The sequence below is a fragment of the Heterocephalus glaber genome, unplaced genomic scaffold (genome assembly GCF_053883595.1).
Source record: "Heterocephalus glaber isolate CG9 unplaced genomic scaffold, H.glaber_assembly_v1.0 deba00001531, whole genome shotgun sequence".
Taxonomy (NCBI): domain Eukaryota; kingdom Metazoa; phylum Chordata; class Mammalia; order Rodentia; family Bathyergidae; genus Heterocephalus; species Heterocephalus glaber.
Genome location: NW_028258329.1, coordinates 23,828,366 through 23,848,737, shown reverse-complemented (window position 1 = coordinate 23,848,737; position 20,372 = coordinate 23,828,366). Strand labels below are relative to the sequence as shown.

Here is a 20,372-nt window from a genome sequence, read left to right as displayed (position 1 = left end):
ATTCCAATATGTTGTATTATCATTGTCATTTAATTGAAGGAACTGTCTGATTTCTTTTTTAATTTCCTCTGCGACCTATTGGTTATTCAGAAGTGTGTTGTTCAATTTCCATGTGTTTATGAAATTTTTGCAGTTGCTTTTGATATGGATCTGCAATTTCATCTCATTACAGTCTGATAATATACAGGGGATAACGTCAATTCCTTTGCACTTACTTAAACATGTTCTATGAGCAAGTATGTGGTGTATTTTGGAGAACGACCTGTGTGAAGCTGAAAAGAATGTGTATTCTGATTTTGGCGTGTTGGAACACTCTGTAAACATGTTAAGTTCATTTGTTCAAGAGTTTGATTGAGTTCTAGTATTTCATTATTCATTTTTTGTCTAGTTGATCTATCTATTTGTGACAGTGGGGTATTAGGTCCACCTCCCACTATTGTATTAGTGGATATGTGACTTTTCATGTGCATTAGTATTTGTTTTAAATAGTTGGGTGCACTAGTGTTTGATGCATAGATATTTATGATTGTCATCTCTTCCTCTTGGATTCTTCCCTTTATAAGGACGTGGTGTCTTTCTTTGTTTCTCCTAATCAGTGTTGGTTTGAAATCTCCTTGATCTGCCAAGAGGATAGTTACTCCTGCTTTTTCTGGGGTTCTTGTAGCACGAAGTATTCTTTTCTACCCTTTAACATTTAGTCTATGAGTTTCATTTTGAATTAAGTGTGTTTCTTGTATGTAGTATATTGTTGGATTTTGCTTCTTGATCCATTCTGCCAGTCTATTTCTTTTGATTGGTGAATTGAGACCATTAACATTGATGGTTATAACTGATACGTATTGACTTATCATTGTCATGACTTTTTCTTTTTGTTGGATTCTCCCCCTTTACATTTAATTTCTTGTCTCACCCGATGGGTTCATTCTGCTCGGCTTCCTGGGGTTGTTATCCTCATTGTCTTTTCCTAGGATATTGTCTACAATTTTTTGGAGTGCTGGTTTGGTATTCATGAAGTTCCTCAGGTGCTCTTTGTCATGAAAGTATCTTATTTCTCCAACAATTTTGAAAAATAGTCTTGCAGGGTACATTAATCTGGTTGGAGGCTGTTTTCCTTTAGGGCTTGAAATATGTCACTCCAAGCTTTTCTTACCTTGAGGGTTTGTGTTGAGAAGTCTGCTGTGATTCTGATGGGCTTTCCTTTGTATGTGATTTGTTTCTTTTCTCTAACTGCTTGTAGAATTTTGTTCTTCTGTTGGGTTTCTGGAGTCTTAACTATTATATGCCTATGTATAGATTTTTTTCGATCAAGGCTAGTTAGAATCTTACATGCCTCACTTATCTGTATGTCAAGTTCTTTTCCCCTACTTGGGAAGTTTTCTGCCATCACTTCTGTAAACAGGTTTTTTTTAATGTCATCTGCACTCTCTCCTGTTTCTTCATTGACTCTGATCAGTCTTATGTTATTCTTCTTTGCATCATCTAACAGCTGCTGGATTGATTCCTCATGGTCCACTGCTGTTTTAAAGAGACTTTTCTTTTCCTGGTCACTAATTGCAATCTTATCTTCCATATCTGAAATTCTGTCCTCACCTTGGCTCATTCTGCTGTGCAAACTTTCACTGGAGTTTTTGATCTCGTGGAAATCTTTTTGCATCTGTTTTAAGGATTCCATTTGTTTCCTAGTTTCAGATTCCAGCATGTTCCTCACTTCCTCTATTTTTTTTATCTGTGTCCTCTCTAGATTTATTAATCATGCCTTGCACTATGGGCACAATCTCTGCTGTTATCTGAGAAATTATTTTTGGTTTCATTTTTTCCAGTTCCTCTTTTGTTGCCAGTTTAGGGAATCCAGGTGGTTGAGTATCAGATTGTTCCATCTTGTTTCTCTTTGGGTTTGCTTTATGTGATCTGGAAGTCTGGTTTTGAGACTTGTTTAAGTGTCATCTCATTTCAACATGACGGGGTCAGGGGCGGGGTGCACTGCTGCCACCCATGCAGCTCAGCTCCTTGGCACTGGGGTGGTGGTATGGTGGCCCAGAAGGTTCACCTCCTCTTAGCTGGGGATGGCTCTGTTTCTAGGCACTAGGCACAGTTGTAGGAATTCTTTACGTATTGTGTATTTAACCGTTTATTAATATACCCATGATTAGGAAATATTTTCTTGCTTTTTGTACATAGTATTTTCAACTCTTTCAATTGTATCCTTTGATGTTAAGAAGTTTTAAATTTTTATATAATCCAATTTATCTATTTTAGTTGCCTATACTTTTATTGTCATATCTAAGAAGTTTTATGGTTTTTCCAATAAGCATTTGTACTTATACTTAGATCTTTGCTCCTTTTTTAAATTGATTTTTTGCATACAGTGGAAGGTAAGGAACTAACTTCATTCTTTTGCATGTGGAACTTTGGTTTATCCAACGCTACTCACTGAAGAGACTGTTGTTTCCCCATTATGTAGTCTTGGCATCCTTGCTTAAAAGGATTCAACTATATATTACTGGAGACCCCTGCACTTAGGTTCCAGTTTCCTGTCCAGTATATAATGCAGGCCTGAGGAAAAAAAATAACAGATAGAACTAGGAGAGAAAGCAGGGTGCCAGGACAACCTGTGCAACCAACAAAGGCATTGGTCAGTTCAAGCCACTGAATTTTATTGGTAATTAATTGGGATAAAGGTAAGCTACATGCAAGGGCAGGAATACATGAGAGGATCCACAATCATGTGGCTTCTATGGAAACTAATGTAAGCAAGACACATAAAAGAGAAGACAAAGCATTCTCAAATTAGGAGCAGAATAGACAAAATATATGGTTGTAATTAGAATATTGTCCTTGTAGTTAGAAGGTTTTAATTGTGGGAACAGAATTTGGGTGCTAGTTACTCTGACCTTGGCATGTAGGCTTTGGTACAACTCGCTTCAATAAACAAGCCAATTGTGGGGTTAACTCTTCACAATCTGCTTTGGGGCATAATCAGTATTGTAGTCTCCCACAATATATGCCAAATTCTATTTCTGGGCTATCAATTCAATTCCGTTGGTCTACATATTTGTTTTTATGCCAGTATTATGCTCTCTGGGTTACTTTTGCTTTGTGGTATGTTTTGAAATGAGGAAGTGTGAGATCTCCAATTTTGTTTTCTAAGATTATCGAGGCTATTTGATGTCCCTTGAGATTCCTTGTAAATTTTAAGACTTTTTTTCTCTTTCTGCTAAAATGCCATTGGGATTTTACTAGGGGACTGCATTGAATCTGTAGATTGTATTGAATCTGTAGTGAGGACATTTCATCAATATTGAGTCTTCCAATCCATGAATGCAGGTTGTCTTTCCTTTTGTTTGCATTTTTTAAATTTCTTTTAGCATTGTTTTGTAGTTTTCAGTGTAAAAGTCTTTTGTCTCCTTTGTTAACTTAATTCTAAGCATTTTTTCTTTCTAATACTATGTTAAATGGGACAGTTTCCTTAATTGCTTTTTTCAATTGATATTTTTCAATTTATAGAATTACAACTTAATTTGTGTCCTGATATTATATCTTGAAATTTTATTGAAGTCATTTATTAATTTTTAAGATTTCTTTTGTGGATTCTTAACAATTTTTGCCAATTAGATCATGTCATCTACAAACATTCTTCCCAAATTTAGATACCATTTATTTATTTATTTTCTTGTTTAGTTGCTCTGGCTAGAATCTCCAGTTCTATGCAGAATCACAGTGGTTGAAATAACCATCCTTACCTGTTGCTGACCTTAGAAGGAAAGCTTTTGGTCTTTCATTATTGATTGTGATATTAGCTGTGAACTCTTCATATATGACTTTCATTACATTGAGCTAGTTTCCTTCTAAAGTTTACTGAGTGTTTTTATTATAAAAGGCTGCTGACTTTTTGTCAAATACTTTTCTGCACCAATTGACATGATGCTGTGGAATTTTTTCTTCAGTCTCTTCATGTGGTATATTACATTGATTTTCATGTGATGAACCAACCTTGAATTCCATGCACAAATTTTACTTGGTCATTTTTGTGGAGGATTTTTTCCATTATTATTTTTCAGGGATGTTGGTCTATGATTTTCTCATCTGGATTTATATCAGAAAAATGATGATTGATTCATAAGTTTGAAAATATTTCATACTCTTCAGGTTTTTGATGAATTTCTGAAAAACTGTTTTCTAATTCTTCTTTAATTATTTTGTGGAATTCTCCAGTGAAGCCACATGGTCCTGACTTTTCTTTGTTAGAAAGTTTTTTATTTTACTGATTCCATCTCTTTACTCATTATAGTTCTATTCAGCTTTTCTATTCTTCATGATTGAGACTTGATAGGTGTGTGTTTATAGGAATTTAACCATTTTATTTAGGTTATTCAATTTGTTGGTATACAATTGTTCATAGTATTCTCTTATGTTCCCTTTATTTCAGAAAAATTACTATAATGTACCCTCTTCAATTCTAAATTTAAATATTTGAGTCTTCTCTCATTTTTTCTTAGTTAATCTCATTAAAGATTTGTCAATTTTGTTGATGTTTTCAGAGTCAAGTTGGTTTTGCTGATTTTCTCTATTGTTTTTCTATTCTCCAGTATATCTCTGCTCTATTCTCTATTACAGTGTGTCCTCCTGCCTCTGCAATGGTTTTGCTTAACTGCAGCCCACGATGGTCTAAAAATATGAAATGTAAAATTGTAGAAATAAACAATTCATACATTTTATATAGATGCCATTCTGAGAAGCATAATAAAATCCCTGCTGTTTTTCTTTCTATCTTTCCCAGGATGTGAATCATCCCTTTGTCCAGCATATCCATACTGTATCTGCTATGCACCCAATATTCACTTAACATCTATCTCCAGTACCAGAATGACTCCTGCAGCATTGGTGCTTCAGTGAAAGTAACCCCCACCTAGCATCACAATGCTCCATCACAATGCCTACATCATCCACTCACCCACTTCATCTCTTCATATAGGTTTCGTGTCATCTACTTCATCATGAGAAGAAGGGAGAATACAGTACAGACAGGCATTTTGAGAAAAAAAGAAAGATCATATTCATCTAATTTGTATTACAGGACAATTACTCTATTATATTTTTAGTTATTGTTGTTAATGAGTTACTGTGCCATAAGTTATAATTAAATTTTATCATAGGTACATATGTATAGTAAAAAATATAGCATATATAAAGTTTGGTACTACCAACAATTTCAGGCATCCACCAGGCGTCTTAGAACATATGTCAAAGGCAGATGCCTAGTTTCTTGCTTTTTCTAGCTTTGGATTTAGTGTTCTTTTTCTAGTTTCTTAGGTATAAAGTTAGGTTTTTGATTTGATATCTTTCTTGTTTCTTAATGTGTTGACAGCTATAAATTTCCTTTTTATTACTCTTCTTTGCTATATTCTCTAAGTCTTGATATGTTGTGCTTTTTTTTCATTTGTTCCAAAATATTTTTAAATTTCCCATGTGATTCTTCTGTCTATATTGGTTTCCACCACCCCTTGTCTTCTACTCCATCTGCTCAAGTGCTTTTCTTCACCCCTACTACCTAAAAATGGTGAGATTTCTCTTTTTCAAGCTTGTCTGTATTCCACTACCAACAGTTGAATCACACATTAAGGAACACAGAGGGAAATAACATTTATCAAGATAAGAAATAAGTCCTTCTCAAAATTGAAAAATACTATTCAAGTATTCCTTCCCAAGGTAACAATGTTCTCTCAGCCTTCCTGTTCTCTCTGTAGCAGGCACAGATGTAGTGAGAGACTCTTAGCTGCCCCTTACCTTGCTGTGAAATCATGAAGGCTTCTGTACCTGCCCCACCTCCCCAGAGGACTGGTTTGCATTCTGAAGGTGCAGACCAACTCAGAAGGAACTTGGGAGATGGCTTCATCCTTAAACTCAGAGGCCCCAGCCTATCTATAACCAGAAGTACTGTACTTCTCTCATTCTTAGGCTAAGCTCCTCAAAGAAGTGAGAGCATGGAGGTAGAAGGAGAGAAGTCTGGGAGCTCCAAAGAGGAGTTGACTCATGGGTCTCTTGGGAAGGCTTCTGTTTTTTCCCTTTGGGCTGTGGCAAAGTGGATGGCTGGCCCAGCTGCTGGTGAGGGCAGAATCAAAGAAGTCTCTTCTATAGGCAGAAACTAAGAACCCACTGCAGCTACCCTCCCCCCCCCCCATCTGGCTCTGGGATGCAGCCCTAGGAGAGGTTTTGTGTTAAGATGAGGAACACAGGAAAACCAAATGCTCCTTTGAGACACAGAACTTGATAAAGCCAGATATGTGGCTTTATCCATACTGATCTGACAAAATTCAGTGCTAGTATAAAAGAGTAAAGGTGGGCTGGGGGTGTCACTCATTGGTAGAGGACCTGCTTAGCATACATAAGGCCCTGGGTTCAGTCACCAGTACCACACACACACACACACACACACACACACACACACAGTGAGAGAAGTGCTAAGAATACTGGGAAGCTTGCTTTCCAGTGTCTCCATTCCTAGGTAAGAGAATTTAAATGACATCGCCTGGTCACATGTCTAGCCCTGGGTGATGGTTGAGGAACTTGGTAAGGTGATGGGCAGAATCCACAAAGCAGGGGGAAGGGACATGGGTGGACAACAATTAATGAATGTTCAAGATCTTATGGGAACTTGATATAGGTGCAGGGGCCTGAGCTTCTACTGAAACCAGATAACCTACTTAAGTCAGCACAGGGCCTGGAAATTAGTAGGTACTCAAAAACGTTTTAGTTCTGTTTTTTTCCTTAAAACTCTAGTTTTAAAAAATACATGATACTTTCCTAACCTCTCTCATCTTTTCTAATTTAATGTTCTCTTTCCATCATCAGCTATTCACTGAGCACCCAAGTTGTAGGCCTTGTGCTTGGAGCTGTGACCAGCCAAAGGCTTGGGTAAGGCAGGCCCTGCCCCTGAGAAAGACAAGGTCCAACATTGGAGGACTCCATCAGTGGAAAGGGCCTTAGAAACCATGAAATTAGCCTTTATTTCTGTACAAATGGGGAAAAAAGCTGAAGCCCACAAATGACAAATGATTTGGCCAAGGTCAAGAGGACAACTAGGTATATAGTCAAGGTTAAGACCCAGGACTGTCACTCAGCGAGAAGCCATGTGTCCATCCACCAGGGCTGTGCCTGATGCAGAAGAGGTTTCAGAGCATAAGCTCCTTCTTCTCCTCCAAAAGCTCAGACAAGAGTCTGCATACATGCAACCAGAGAAGTAAGACAAAATCTTAAGCTGAGGCAGGAGTTTAAAAGTTGTCACAGTGAAGGGAAGATGGTCAATGACAGCTGACCCTTATTGGGTCTGAGGAGGGAAAGGAAGTAAGGACTCAGGCCTGCCCACCTGGACCTGGCCACATATCAAGCCCAGTGACCCAAGATTTCAAATTTTTCTAGAGAAGTTGAAATTCAGATATTTACAAGAAATATTTGCATTTTAAGATGTTAACTCACTTGTTATAATTGTAGCTTAAACAAAAGATTTTTGGGGTTCAATCCAAGCTAGAGGCTACTTCATTCTACCTAGAGTCTGGGTAGAAATAAAGGGATATGTGAGCTTGGTTGGAAAACAAATTATGTTTATTTTCACTGACCTCTAACTTAAAATTAGCATTTTCCTTTATTATGAATACAGGCTATAAACCATATTATCAATATCTGTAAAGTTATCCTCTAGAAGAAACCATGGAAATAGCAGAAATATGCCAATCAGTTTTGCAGTTCTTGAGAAATAATTTACATTCACCTCTCCTTAGAAATTAAGGTGATTATTAAACCCTCTGCTGGATCTCAGTCTTCCTGCTGTGCAAAACAGCTGATCCATCACAGAGCCACTCTGCACCTGAACAGAAATGTAGCCACCAAAGGGTGAGGTCCTGTAGCTGGGTCATTGTCAAAGGGTGACCTAGACATCCATCCATGCCTCTCAAATTCCCTATCTATCTTGCTGCTGATTAATAAGGGAAAGAAATAAGTCCCAAACCACACCATGATCACTGTTCAATTCTAGCTGTCTCAACCAATTTCACATTACATCTTTGAAAAGTAAAGTTTAACTTTTCTGTGTTATAAATATACTTTCTTATTTTTGACAGATTAATAAAGAAGCACACAGGTCACAATGTCACCTATTCTTCATGTTCTTTTTTGGTATTTCTGTAATAACCTTTTAACACATTTGGCTTATTTTTTTTAGTTCTTCTTATTTATTTGCTGTACTAAAGGCTTTATTCCACCAATTGCAATGCTTTAGTGTTGATAAATATGCTTAGTTAGAGGTTAACATAGTTAGAGGCTCATGAAGAGTGTATATGAACTCTTTCACTGTTTTTGTGATTCTTCTATAAATCTAAAAATGACATTAAAAAACCAAAAAATTGCACACATTCTTGCGGGAAAGAGCCCATAGGTCTCACGAGACCAGCCAAGAAGGTCATGGCACAGAAAAAGTTAAGGATCTGTGCGAGGTGAAGCAGGCTTCTGTGGAGAGAGGGCTGCACTGAGGGTATTTTGATCCAGGCTAGAGAGAGAAAGCAAGCTCTGGGCAGGTGGAAACGGACCCTGCAGTCTTCAGAGCCACTTCTGAGATCCTTGCTCTGCTTACTGAGTGCCCAGCTCACCAGTGTGAGAGCCATACTCGTGCCCACCAGGCACAGCCTCAGTGTCCCCCATTGTCGGAGCACATCCAGCTTCCACTGTGATGGACTCCTGGATCCCACTCACCCCTGCGTCTCTGTTTCTCCAACTCCAACTTCTCCAACTCCAACTTCTCCAACTCCACCATATTGTTTTAATGTTTTTCTTTGCTATGTCTCTCACCAGCTGTGGATTGTGTAGGGCAGGAACTGTGTATCTTGCTGGTTCCTCTACTCCAGGACCAGATACAGGTCCTGAGATGGAGGAGGTACTTGGTAACTGCTTGATGCATGGGTGGATAGGAGTCTGTGCACAGAGGGAGAGATGAGGACATGAGGACTTCAGCCCAGTGTCAGTGCCTCAGCAGTTTCCCAAGGACTAGAACTCTTGTAAAGTTCAGATCTAGGCCTGATCTAAGGGCTCCTAAGCTCCCTGACAAGGGTTCCAGAATGTCAACATCACAGGATGAGCCCTGGGATTCACCCCTGACTTGGATCCTGGTCCCCTGGACTAGCAATCTCCTGGCCACACACCTGCTGGGAATGGGGAGCAAAGGAGAACCTTCCTCTCAAGCCCAACCCAGCGGCATGAGCAGCCCTTCTCCTAGGTGTCAGCCTGGCTCCCAGGTGGAGCCTACCCAGCTCCAGCTCTGTCCACACTACCATCAACCCTGAGAGGTTTTTAGACCCACCTTGTGTCTTGCCTGTTAATTAGCTCAGAAACACATGCCCTTGGCAGCTTCTGAGCCCCACAGAAGGGAACAGCTTCATGGCAAAACAACAACAACAACAACAAAAGAGACACAGAAAGACAAACACTACACATTTTCTCTCATATGTGGAAGCTTAGACACCAGTTGACCTGAATGCAGGATAGTGCTAACTTTGCTGGGAGGCAGAGGGCCTGGCAGGGCAGAGAGAGAAGGGCTGGATTTGATCAGTGCACATTGTGAGCACGTGCTGAAGTAGCTCACTGAACCTTACTATTCTGTGCAATTGATGCACATTAATAAAAACTACATAATATAGAACAGATTTGCAGTCCACAGAGCATGACCATGACTCCAAGCCTCATCCAGGGCTGGCTGTGTGAGTGGGGCAGGTTTCGATTTCTGTGTCTGTGGGTGGGAGTGGCCAGCTGGGCTGAGCATAGAGGACACTGCACATGACACGCTTAGGCGGCCCACAGACCACACCTGTACACGGCGGCTATAATAGGAGTAAGTCATCTCTGCTACCAGTAAGACAGAGTCTACAGGGAAGATAGACACATTAAAAAGCAAGACAATTACCATGCAGTACAGTAAGTGGGACAATAGGGATGGATGGAGAAAAGATCCAGGAGCCACAGTAACTCAGACTGAGCTGGTGATGTCTGATCTGCAGTTCCAAGGGTGAGCCAGTGGGGGTGTAGGAAAGGAGCTGGCACACTGATAACCTGAAAGTGAGACTGGAGCAAGGCCTTTTCCAGGAATCACAGAGCTCAGTAGGGTCGAGGGAGGACCAGGCAGGGGCAACACAGCAACCATGCTGGTCACTCTCCCTGGTCCTTGGTGTGCCTGGGTGTGGGCCAGGCTCCTGCCCCAGTGCCTTGACTGCACCACAGCACCCCCAAGGGCGAACCTACAGAGACTATCCCATGATTTGTGCTCTAGGTCCTACAGCGGGTCATTGTCAGAGTGGTCTTGTGCTCCATGTCTGCCAGGCGCTGTTCTCAATCTTTTATTTTGTTGGATTTTCTTGACCCCATTGCCTACTCCCCTCTTTAACTTCCTCTTTAACCAAGCAAGCTGTGTGTAAAGAAGGGCCTTGTGTGTAAAGCAGACTGCCTTGACCTGATGCTGTGTCCTGTGGACTAGCCTTGATCTTCTCTGGCTACGGCAGGGAGACATTGGCGGGCACACATCCGGCAAGGCCCTGCTGGAATCCTAGTGAGACTCCTCTCCCAAATGCCAAGTGCCATTTCTTTAGAAATCACTGATCCTGGCATGTCACTGCCTCTCCCTGACCTGGGAGTTGTCTTGCACTTTGTTCTCGGTCAGGTGGAGATAGTGGCTGACCTGGGAAGCCCATGATCTGTCACTAAAAGCCCCAGGTGTTGCCCACTCCTTCTCAGTTTACCTGTTTCCCAGCATTGACTCACCCCTCCCCTGTGCTCCCACGTCCTGCGCTGGGCCTTCTGCAGGTCCTTCTGCAGGTCCTAGGGCTGTGGTTCTTGCTCCTTTGAGATTTTCCTTCTCTCTGGATCACTTTCTCCCCCTTGCTTGTCTGGGAAACTCCTTGTCATTTCCTACACTCCTCTGCTGCTTCTGGAGATGAGAGTTTCCTCTTCTGTGAGATTCATCTGTAACCTAGGACTCCTTATATTTCCTAGCATATTTCTCCCAAAATAAGACCTAACCAGAAAATAAGCCCTAGCATAATTTTTCAGCATGCTTGTAATATAAGCCTTACTCTAAAAGTAAGCCCCAATTAAGATTGTCATCCAGATGGATGAACTTAACATGTATCTTGCAACACACGATGGACTTACTGAGTTAGAAAATAATTATCTTAATATACAATTAAATACAAATAAATCATATTATTGACATTAATGCTTAAAATAAATGATAATATAAATTATACTTAAGCATTTGTAAATACCCAAGCAGGTGCCTTTGGACGAGAGGTAAATGCCTCTGTAATCAGATGAACTTGAGACTTACTGCCGAATGAGTACAATTGGAGTACAAACACAAGGAATGAATAACGTGCACTCTTGATAACAAATGGATGTGGCTGTGTCTAAGATGACTCTTCATAATTCAATACATAGACATACTTAATGCACTCATGTGAAATAAAGAAATGTTTTCTGAATTTTGATGCCTGTAATTTTTCATTGCTTTTGTGTGGACCATCATTCTTAAATGTGCTCGTTTTTGTTGCCATTCCTGTTTCATAAGTCTTTAATTAACACTGGATTTAATGGAAACTCTGAAGCCCAGCCTTCAAGAAGTCATGACTTTGGAGAAGAATTCATGGGATAAAATCACTACAACTGTGTTGTCAATGCACTACGAGCAGGCTACATGGACGAGAAGCACACATTTATGGAGAGCTCTATTGCTGGACATGAGAAATTGTGGTCAGTGGTTCTACAGGAAATGAGGTTGCAAGAAATTCAGGCTGGAATTTGGGGGTTTGAGAGTTATGTTGATATTCCAAAAGAAGATGACAAAACTGATTTGAATAAATGTAAATTTTTGTACATGAATAAATGTAATTATCGTACATGAAAAAATAAGGCATCCCCTGAAAATAAGCCCCATTGAGTCTTTAGGAGAAAAAATTAATGTAAGACCCAGTCTTATTTTCGAGGAAATATGGTAGGTACATCTAGCTATGATGCATTGTTATTTGTGTGTCACCGGAGAGTGCTCTAGACGCTGATCTCTGTTTTCTTACCTTTCTTTCCTTCACTCATAAGTTCTCCCTCTGTCACACTGGAGGCTGGCAGTGTTCACTGTCTGGGGGCATTGTCAAGGGTAAAAAAACAAAATGTAAATGACTTGCCAGTCTTCTTGACATTTACTCTCCAAACATAGGTTAGTTAAGGAGATCGAGATAGAGTCCTCTGAGAGAAACATCGAGCAATAGGAAGGAAGTTTGCAAACAAAGAAGGGTAAAAGGAAAAGGAGGAGAAGTTACATCTGTGTGGGTTTCCAAGCAGAGGATACAGACTGCAGCTGCTCCCCACAAAGAGGAGGAAAGCGGTGCTTCTATGAAGACAGAAAATCAATCTCCTTAAGAACCCTGTCCTTGGCACCCTTCAGCCCCTCTCAGAAGGAGAAGAAATCATCCCCGCTCTCCAGTGATATGGAGGCAGCAGAAAGGGGTCATGTGGCCAGGAATAAAGATGTCCCTGCTTTCACCTATGTGTATCTAGCACCAAGGACTTTCAAGCACCCTACCTTGACACCCCTGGCTGAGATTGTTTCCTCTGCTTCAGCACAACCGAGCTAAAACAGTTAAGCTGACTTCTGCAGACAGATATAGTTCTTGCACAGCTGAGTTTGCAATATTAGACTCTCCATGCTCCTTGCCAGCTAGACTTGGATTCTAGAGGAAAGGACTGGATCTTGTCTTTTATCCTTTTGTCTGGTCTTTCTCAGAGTATCAGGTACATTGAAGTGCTCAGTGAGCATGCACTGAGTGGCAGTTTCCAGTCTAAAGCTATTCTCAAGTGTCTCGGCATATCGATTTGACCCCCATCAGACTGGGCACTCCTCAAGGGAAGACACCATGATTTTGCCTCTGGATTCCCAATGTTTAGCCCAAGGATGGGAACATAACAGATAGACACACAGAGAAGTGTGTTGATCTAGGGAATCAATGAAGAAATAAGCAAAAGAGCAGAATGATCTGACAGAGTGAAAGACAGGCAGGCAGAGAGAGCTCAGCTTGAAAACTGTTTCTGGAACTTACTGTGATAGCTGCTGGATGTGGGTGAGTCAGCCAGTCTTGATTTCCTCCGGGGTAAATGGAAATAATAATATCTATTACCCAGAAATGTTCTGAAGATGAGGTCAGAGGAGACAGCATTTGTGAAAGGACTTTGCAATTCAAAGCATGCAGGAGATGTTTCAAAAAGAGAAAAACAAACAATCAAAAATCTGACTCATTGATTACCTGTGAATATGCCATTTGAAATATTCATTTTTCCCAGATCCAAAGTAAGAATAATAGTACTTGTTTCTGTTTAATAGAATCTGCTTGGAATTTTTGAGCGGTGCATAGATTGAAACTGTAATCTTGGTCTAAAAAAAAAATAAAGCAGAACAAACTGTTTAGCATTATCCCCTGATATTTATATGAATATTAATGTTATCCATAATAGTTCTTCCTAATATTATCTTCTAACTAGAAATCCAGAGTCAGCATCTGAAATGCTTATTTAAAAAATTGAAAATGTTGGGTTCTGTTGCAAATAAATTATCCTTAGATTGTCTGGCATTTTGATTAATAAAATACCTCCAGGCTGCTTAAATCCACATTATAAATCACCTTGCAGACACCTGGATGGGCCATATCTCCGCCAGCTGTTTCCACAGCCAGGGGAGAAGTCGGGGTTGGAGGGAGTCTCACCTTGGAGTCATAACTTGTTCAGACACATGGAGTAAGGCCATCCTAGGAGCAGCATGGTCTGGCTGCTCAGCGCCGGGGCAGAGTGTCTACAAAAGCCCTGTTGTGCTTCCAAGATGGGCTTTTAGAACATCTGAGGTGACACTGAACTGCTGAGGGCTATGCATTGTGGTGCCCTCCCAGATTGCAAGCTATCTTCCCTCCAGGGCAGCCTCCAGGGGAGGGTTGATTACTGTGCTCGAACCTATGGAACTGGAATTCTGCACTACGCATAGCACACTCTGCTTTTTTTACTTATATGCATTCATTCATTCATTCATTCATTTAGACCTTGTGGGTGTAAGAAAGTGGTCTACCACTGAGCTACGCTCTCAGCTTCTGTCTTGTTGAACAAAAAAAGTGAACTGGTTGTGATGTGTTTGCATGTTCCTGGGTGCAGGTCCCATTAAGTAATATATTGTCTCACCCAATAAGGAACTGCGTCTCACACTACCCTAAGGAGGGACCTTTTACAGTCACTGATGGTTGGCTCCATATCTTTAAGAGAATCCAGTGGCCTCCCCTTCATCTCATATCATGCCCACTGTCATGATACATTCACAGAAAATGAAGACGTAAGTATCAGTATGCATGCAACCTGAACTGCAACTGAGGAGAGGTTGCTTGCAATAGCAAACAGGTGAGAATACATTTTTTAATTTTTATTTTTATTAAATTCTTTTATTGGTACATTGTAGGTATACAACACAATTACATTTCTCATTGGGAATTGTACCTTTACATGATGCATCTTGGTTCTTATTTTTTCCCCATTCCTAGCCCTCCCTTCACCCCCTCCACCCTTCCCTATTTACAAAGACTTTATTTCCATTTATTCCATTTCTCAGCATTTTTCCTTTCCCTTCTTTCCTTTCCCCTGCCCCTCCCACTACCCCTACCCCTTTGGACCTTTTCTTCCTATTTTGCATTATCAATTATTCATTCTAATCATTGGTACATTTTAGGTATACAATATAATGACATTCATCATTGGAAATTTGCACCTTTACATAGTCTCTCTTGGTTCTTATTTTTCACCCTTGCCCAGCCCTCCCTTCAACCCCTCCATTCCTCCCTATTTACAAAGACTTTGTTCCTATTTTTCCATTTTCTCATATGAATCCCATTCCCTTCTAGCCTTTCCCCTAGCCCTCCCACTTCCTTCCCCTTTGCCCCTTTTCTTCCTATTTCACATTACCTATTATACATTTAGTCCTTATTTACACTTTCAGTATCTCATACCAGAGAAACTATTCGGTATTTACACATGTGTGTCCTATTTATTTCACTTAAGAGTATTGCCTTAATGTGCATCCACTTAGCTATAAATGTCTCTAATTTCTCATTTTTTATGGCTGAGTAGTACTCCATTTTATTAAAAAACCACATTTTCTTGATCCAGTCTCCAGTTGATGGGCATTTGGGCTGTTTCCAAGTTTTAGCTATTACAAACTGTGCTGCTACGAACATGGGCGCACATATATCACTGTGGTATGATTATTTTAATTCTTTGGGGGAAGATCCCCAACAGTGGAATAGCGGGGTCAAATGGGACTTCCAGTCCTAGTTCTTTGAGGTATCTCCATACTGATTTCCACAGTGCTTGCACCAGTTTACACTCCCACCAGCAGTGGAGCAGGGTTCCTCTTTCCCCACAGCCCTGCCAGCATTTGTTATTGGTTGATTTCATGATAGAAGCCATTCTTTCTGGAGTGAAGTGGAATCTCAGCCTTGTTTTCATTTGCATCTCTCGAATGACCAGTGATGTCGAACATTTTTTCATGTATTTATTTGCTATTTCTACTTCTTTGTCTGAGAAATGTGTGTTCACTTCAGATGCCCATTTTCGGATTGGGTCTTTAAATTTGGGAGGTCTGATCTTTTTAAGTTCTTTATAGATTCGAGATAGTAGACCTTTGTCTGAGGAAGAGCAGGTGAAGATTTTTTCCCACATTGTGGGTTGTCTCTTCACACTGCTGGTGATTTCTCTTGCTGTGCAGAAGCCTTTTAATAAGAAGAGATCCCACTTGTTGATTGTTTGTGCTAGTTCACGGGCAACTGAGGTTTTGTTCATAAAATCTTTTCCTACACCGATATCTTCAAGGGTTCTACCTAACCTCTGTTCCAACTGGTTCAGAGTTTCTATTTTAATATTTAGGAAATACCAGATTTTGTAAAGCAATATCCAGGCTCTGAAAGGCAAATGGCAGCTTACAAGGAAGCTGTGGACATAACAGTGCTACACAGCAGCAAAGTTGTCAGCAAGGTCCTCAGCTGAACACCCAATGGCTATCAGCACGCAAGCCACACAGGGAACAGGCACAGCCTCTGATCTCCAAGGACTCAGATTCCATCCAGCTGGGTACAGGAATGAGTAATGCTGTGTGGCCATGACTGGACAGTCTGGGAAGAGGGACCAGACAAGGGTGGGACTGCCAACAGCAAGGACTGCCTAGCTCTGTGGTCTGCATCTGAGGGTCAGGAAGGAGGTTCTGTACATGGATGCATGGTCAGAGGGTCCATAATGAGCCAGTGAGGCCTCACATAGGAGGAACTGCAGTAGTGAGAGTGGCTGCAGCAGGGATGTGAAGAGAGGAGAGGCTGGAGACATCCTAGCGAGGGTCATGGAAGCCTTAGACCCCATGCTAAGGTGCTCGCACATCAGCCAAGCCCAGAGGCAGCAAAGAGTCAGGGAAGATCCCAGGTGGGGTGGGCATGTGCTCTCCATCTTACAAAGATGGCAGTGACATAGGCATGGCAGGTAGACTTGAGAAGGTGAGCCTGGGGCCAAGAAAATCACTTAGCAAGCCTATATTTGTTCAGGTGAGATTCAAAAGAAGAAAGGAGAGCAGGAGAAGAAGGAAGAGGAGGAGGAAAGAGAAGAAAAGGAGGAGAATAAGGAGGAAGAACTAAACTAATGCATGAACCCAGCACAGAGGGAAGGAAAGAAAGTTGAAATATATTTATCAGATTAAATTAGTGAAGCCAGAGATTAAATTAGACCCAAGAAAGAGGACAGAGGGGTGAAAGATGGGCAGAGAATAAGGAGGCTAGAGGGTGAAGATGAGTTTTGTTTTCAGCATGTTTAGTATGGATTTCCTGTAAAACACTTCTAGGGAAAAATAGAGCAAATCACAGGAGAAAAGTCAGGGCTGGCACAGTACCTTGGGGAGAAAATCTGCTTTTTCAAAATATGTTTAAGGAGTTACAATGTTTCACAGGGTGCTGTTTCTTGTACTCTAAAAAGGGAAACCTCTGATGAATGAGTGTTAGAAATACTGCATTCTCTGTCTGAGACTAGAGCCCCGTTGAACTGTAGCACATCAAAGGCTCCAAGAAATCCTGAAACCAAGACATCTGTTTAACCTCATGCTGCTCAAATTTACTGGACTAGGGAACCCTTTTTTCAGTGACTAAATAGTTGTTAATATTGGGTGATAAGGTTTGGGAAACACTAGTGGGTAAAGCCACAGCATGTGTCAACTGGTACAGGTCCGTGTGTTGTTGGAGGACAGGAAGGGCAGAACCCTGACAAACTCCACTCTGAACATCTCTTTTAGTCACTGAGTACACCTTTACACTATGGTGCCCATAGCCACCACAGTAACCTCATTTTTTTTTTGGTACTGGGGATCAAACTCTGGACCTTGCACTTGCTCAGAGCTGGAACCACTGAGCTAAATCCCCATCCCTGTAGCCTCATTTTTGTTCATCGCTGAGAATCTGCCTCACTTTCCTGTTGCTCTTACCTACCAAGCAAGATGCACTGAGGAAACAACAACTTAGTGAACAGCACTGTCCCCTTTAGAGACAAAGGAACCACCAGCCTCATGCCTTGGAGCTGGGTGACTCCATTTGGCTACCATTCCTCGTCTCTCCTCCTCTTCCCTACACATGCCCCTTGGGCTGTCTTCTAAGGGCTCAAAAGACAGGCTGACTCTTGTGGTCTTTTTCCTCCTGGCTATCTTGGTCAAGAAATAGACCTGATGCCCCAGAATCCAAATCAGGATTTGCTCTGCCTAGCCTTTGGAGGACAGCTAGAGAGATCAAAAATGCACTGATGTCATGAGTGATAGAAGAAAAATGCGAAAATATACAATAAAATTAAATAAAATAGTATTCTAAGAGGTAAGAAGAAAACCAAGAGTTTGTATAAATCGAGATGAAAAGTACTTCAAGGAGACTGATCAACAAGATCTCATGACCAGAGAAGTTGAGAAAGGCAGCCACAGGATAGTTATCCAGGGCAACCTCGTCAGAACTTTCCTGAGAAGTGATGAACACAAAAGCTGATCAAGAATGCTCAAGAATGGAGGCACAAAGAATGAGCAGGGTAAAGAATAGGATCTGAGCATAACTTTTTATTTCTAGAAGTATCATCCTGAAAGAAGGCCCTAAGTAAAGGGAAGAGAGTAGAGGAGACATTCCAGGTGAGAGAGGTTGGGGCATGTTTGCCTGGGAAGAAAGGATCAGGGAAGAGGAGAAGGTGAGCATATGGAGGTATGGGATCCAGAGCTCTGAAGGGGCCCCAGGGCTGGAGGGAGAGAAGAGAGGAGGGTGGCAGGTGCATTCTCCACAGGTGCTGTGACAAAGTACCACAATAGAAATGAGTTGTCTCACAGTCCCAGAGAACCTGAAGTCAAGGTGTGGATGGAGTCATGCTGTCCCTCATCTTCCTCCTCACTTCCGTGTCACTGGCAGTTCTTGGTGTTTCAGGGATTGAAATTTTTCTGCATCACTCATCAGGCACATTCTCCCTGAAGCAGTCTAGGGGTGGGCTTCACCCTATCGGAAGACATGAGTCAGACTGGATAACAGGTCCACCTTGCTCAGCTATGATTTCATTTTAATTTAGCTAAGTACATCTGCAACAGTCCTGTTTCCAAACAAATTTGCACTCTGAGATATTGGGGTTAGGACTTCACTTTCTCTTTCTTGGAGAAAGGGGTACAGCTCAACCTATAAGAGAAGGGTCTCCACTTCCCAGGGAAATAAGCAACTTCGGGTGCTGGTGGCAGGAGGATGAGTAACAAAGATGACCTCATTCTGAGGGCACAAGCTGTTTCTGCATCACCTTGTCCCAGGCCCTGGGCAGTGGGCAGATGCTGCCATCACATTCTGAGAGTCACCTGCGTGTGTGTCATCCCCTTTAATTCCCTTTAGCCCCATGATCCTCCCTCAGATTCCAGGCCTGGCCAGAGCAGTCTGCCCTTGCTCTGAGCAGCAAGACAGAAGTAGAACAACTGAAAATGAAGAAGCAACTCTCAGCCGTGGAGTTTCAGATTTAACTTTGAAATTCCCGAGAGAGGCCATATGGGTGAGAGGTGGGTGTGGGTCCAACAGAATCATGAGAGTTTCTGACACAGACAGGGGCTTGTTAGTTGGTGACCCAGGTGCGTGCCAGGGAGCCGACTGGGATTGTGCAAGCTGAAGGGGTGCAGGCGGTGGGAAGGAACAGAGACAGACCACAAGGAGGGTCCACACCCGCTCCAGGGCCACTCAGGCTCCGGGCTCAGAGCCCCCAGCACATCCGGAGCTTCTGCACTTTCAGACTTATAGATGGCACTGCCACATATGATTAGGGTGCAAGCAACCTCCGTGGCTCTGAGTAATGATGGTGATGAGGGCTGAGAGCCGTGGTGGTGAATTTCTGATGGGTTTTGAAGGTCCCAGAGGGGTGAGTGTCTGTTCAGAGAAGGGCCAGGTCTTATAATTTCTGAATGTCCCTTGTAATTTTTGATAATGGCAATGCCTACTTAATACTGGCAACAAGAATAGAAAACCTCTGAGATTTAATTTGTTCTTTCATTTCCGAAAGATGAAGGCTTGAACAAAACTCTAAGGAAGCTAAAATCTAACTAAATGTTCCCTTTCTTCTCTTCCTCTTCCTCCCCCTCCCCCTCCCCCTCCCTCCTCCTCCTCCTCCTCCTCTTCTTCTTCTTCCTCCTCTTCCTCTCTTTCTCCTCCTCCTCTTCTCTTCTTTCTTTTTTGGGGGGTGAGGGGGGCCTGGTCTACTAACCAAAGTTAGGGAAGAACTCCACCAGGAGAGGCTGTGCTTGTTTTAGCCAGATCACGTGTGTTGGATGCCTGGTGTGCACCGACCAGGCACGGTACTAAGCATGTGTACACACTGTGCAATAACACTCAAGTAATCCAATAATGAAGGTGTTGTTTCCCACTTTACCAGTGAGGTTGCAGCATGAGAACAGTGAGTCAACTTGATCCAGGTCATATAAGCAGTGAGCTATATGGCAGTATTTAAGCCCAAGGTGGTGTTCCTGAGCACTATGCTCTACTGGCTCTTTAGATAGTACATTCATTTTTGTCTTAGAACTTTCCTTGTGATAAATAGGCAGAAATGTGAGGAAATGAATGGTCATTAAGTGCCTACTATGTGCTGGGGACTGTGCACCTGCACACATTTTCTAATTTCTGGGGTTTAGAAGCTCTATTCATCACTAACTCAGTCTTCCCGGAAGAGCTTAGGTCTCAGAAGAAGCAGCAGCAGATTGGTCTATGGATCGGTGATTTCACTCAATTTACACCTAATGA

The 20,372-nt window shown here is 41.8% G+C and overlaps 1 protein-coding gene across 12 annotated transcripts in view; it reads right to left on the bottom strand.

Moving 5' to 3' along the window:
* LOC110347473 (uncharacterized) overlaps positions 1-20,372 on the bottom strand; it is an 84,008-nt gene that overhangs the window by 25,987 nt on the left and 37,649 nt on the right. For 5 of the 12 annotated variants that reach the window (XR_015441789.1, XR_015441790.1, XR_015441791.1 and 2 more), the window contains one exon: positions 14,873-18,605. Coding sequence is in view for 3 of the 12 variants with exons in the window: in XM_087188489.1 (XP_087044615.1) it covers positions 12,138-12,166; positions 13,125-13,213; positions 13,329-13,456 (246 nt within the window). In the remaining 9 variants the exon portion in view is untranslated. Of the gene's footprint in view, positions 1-7,581; positions 13,457-14,872; positions 18,606-20,372 lie in introns of those variants that run through there. The other 7 variants (XR_015441792.1, XM_087188485.1, XM_087188487.1 and 4 more) reach the window with 5 other exon arrangements.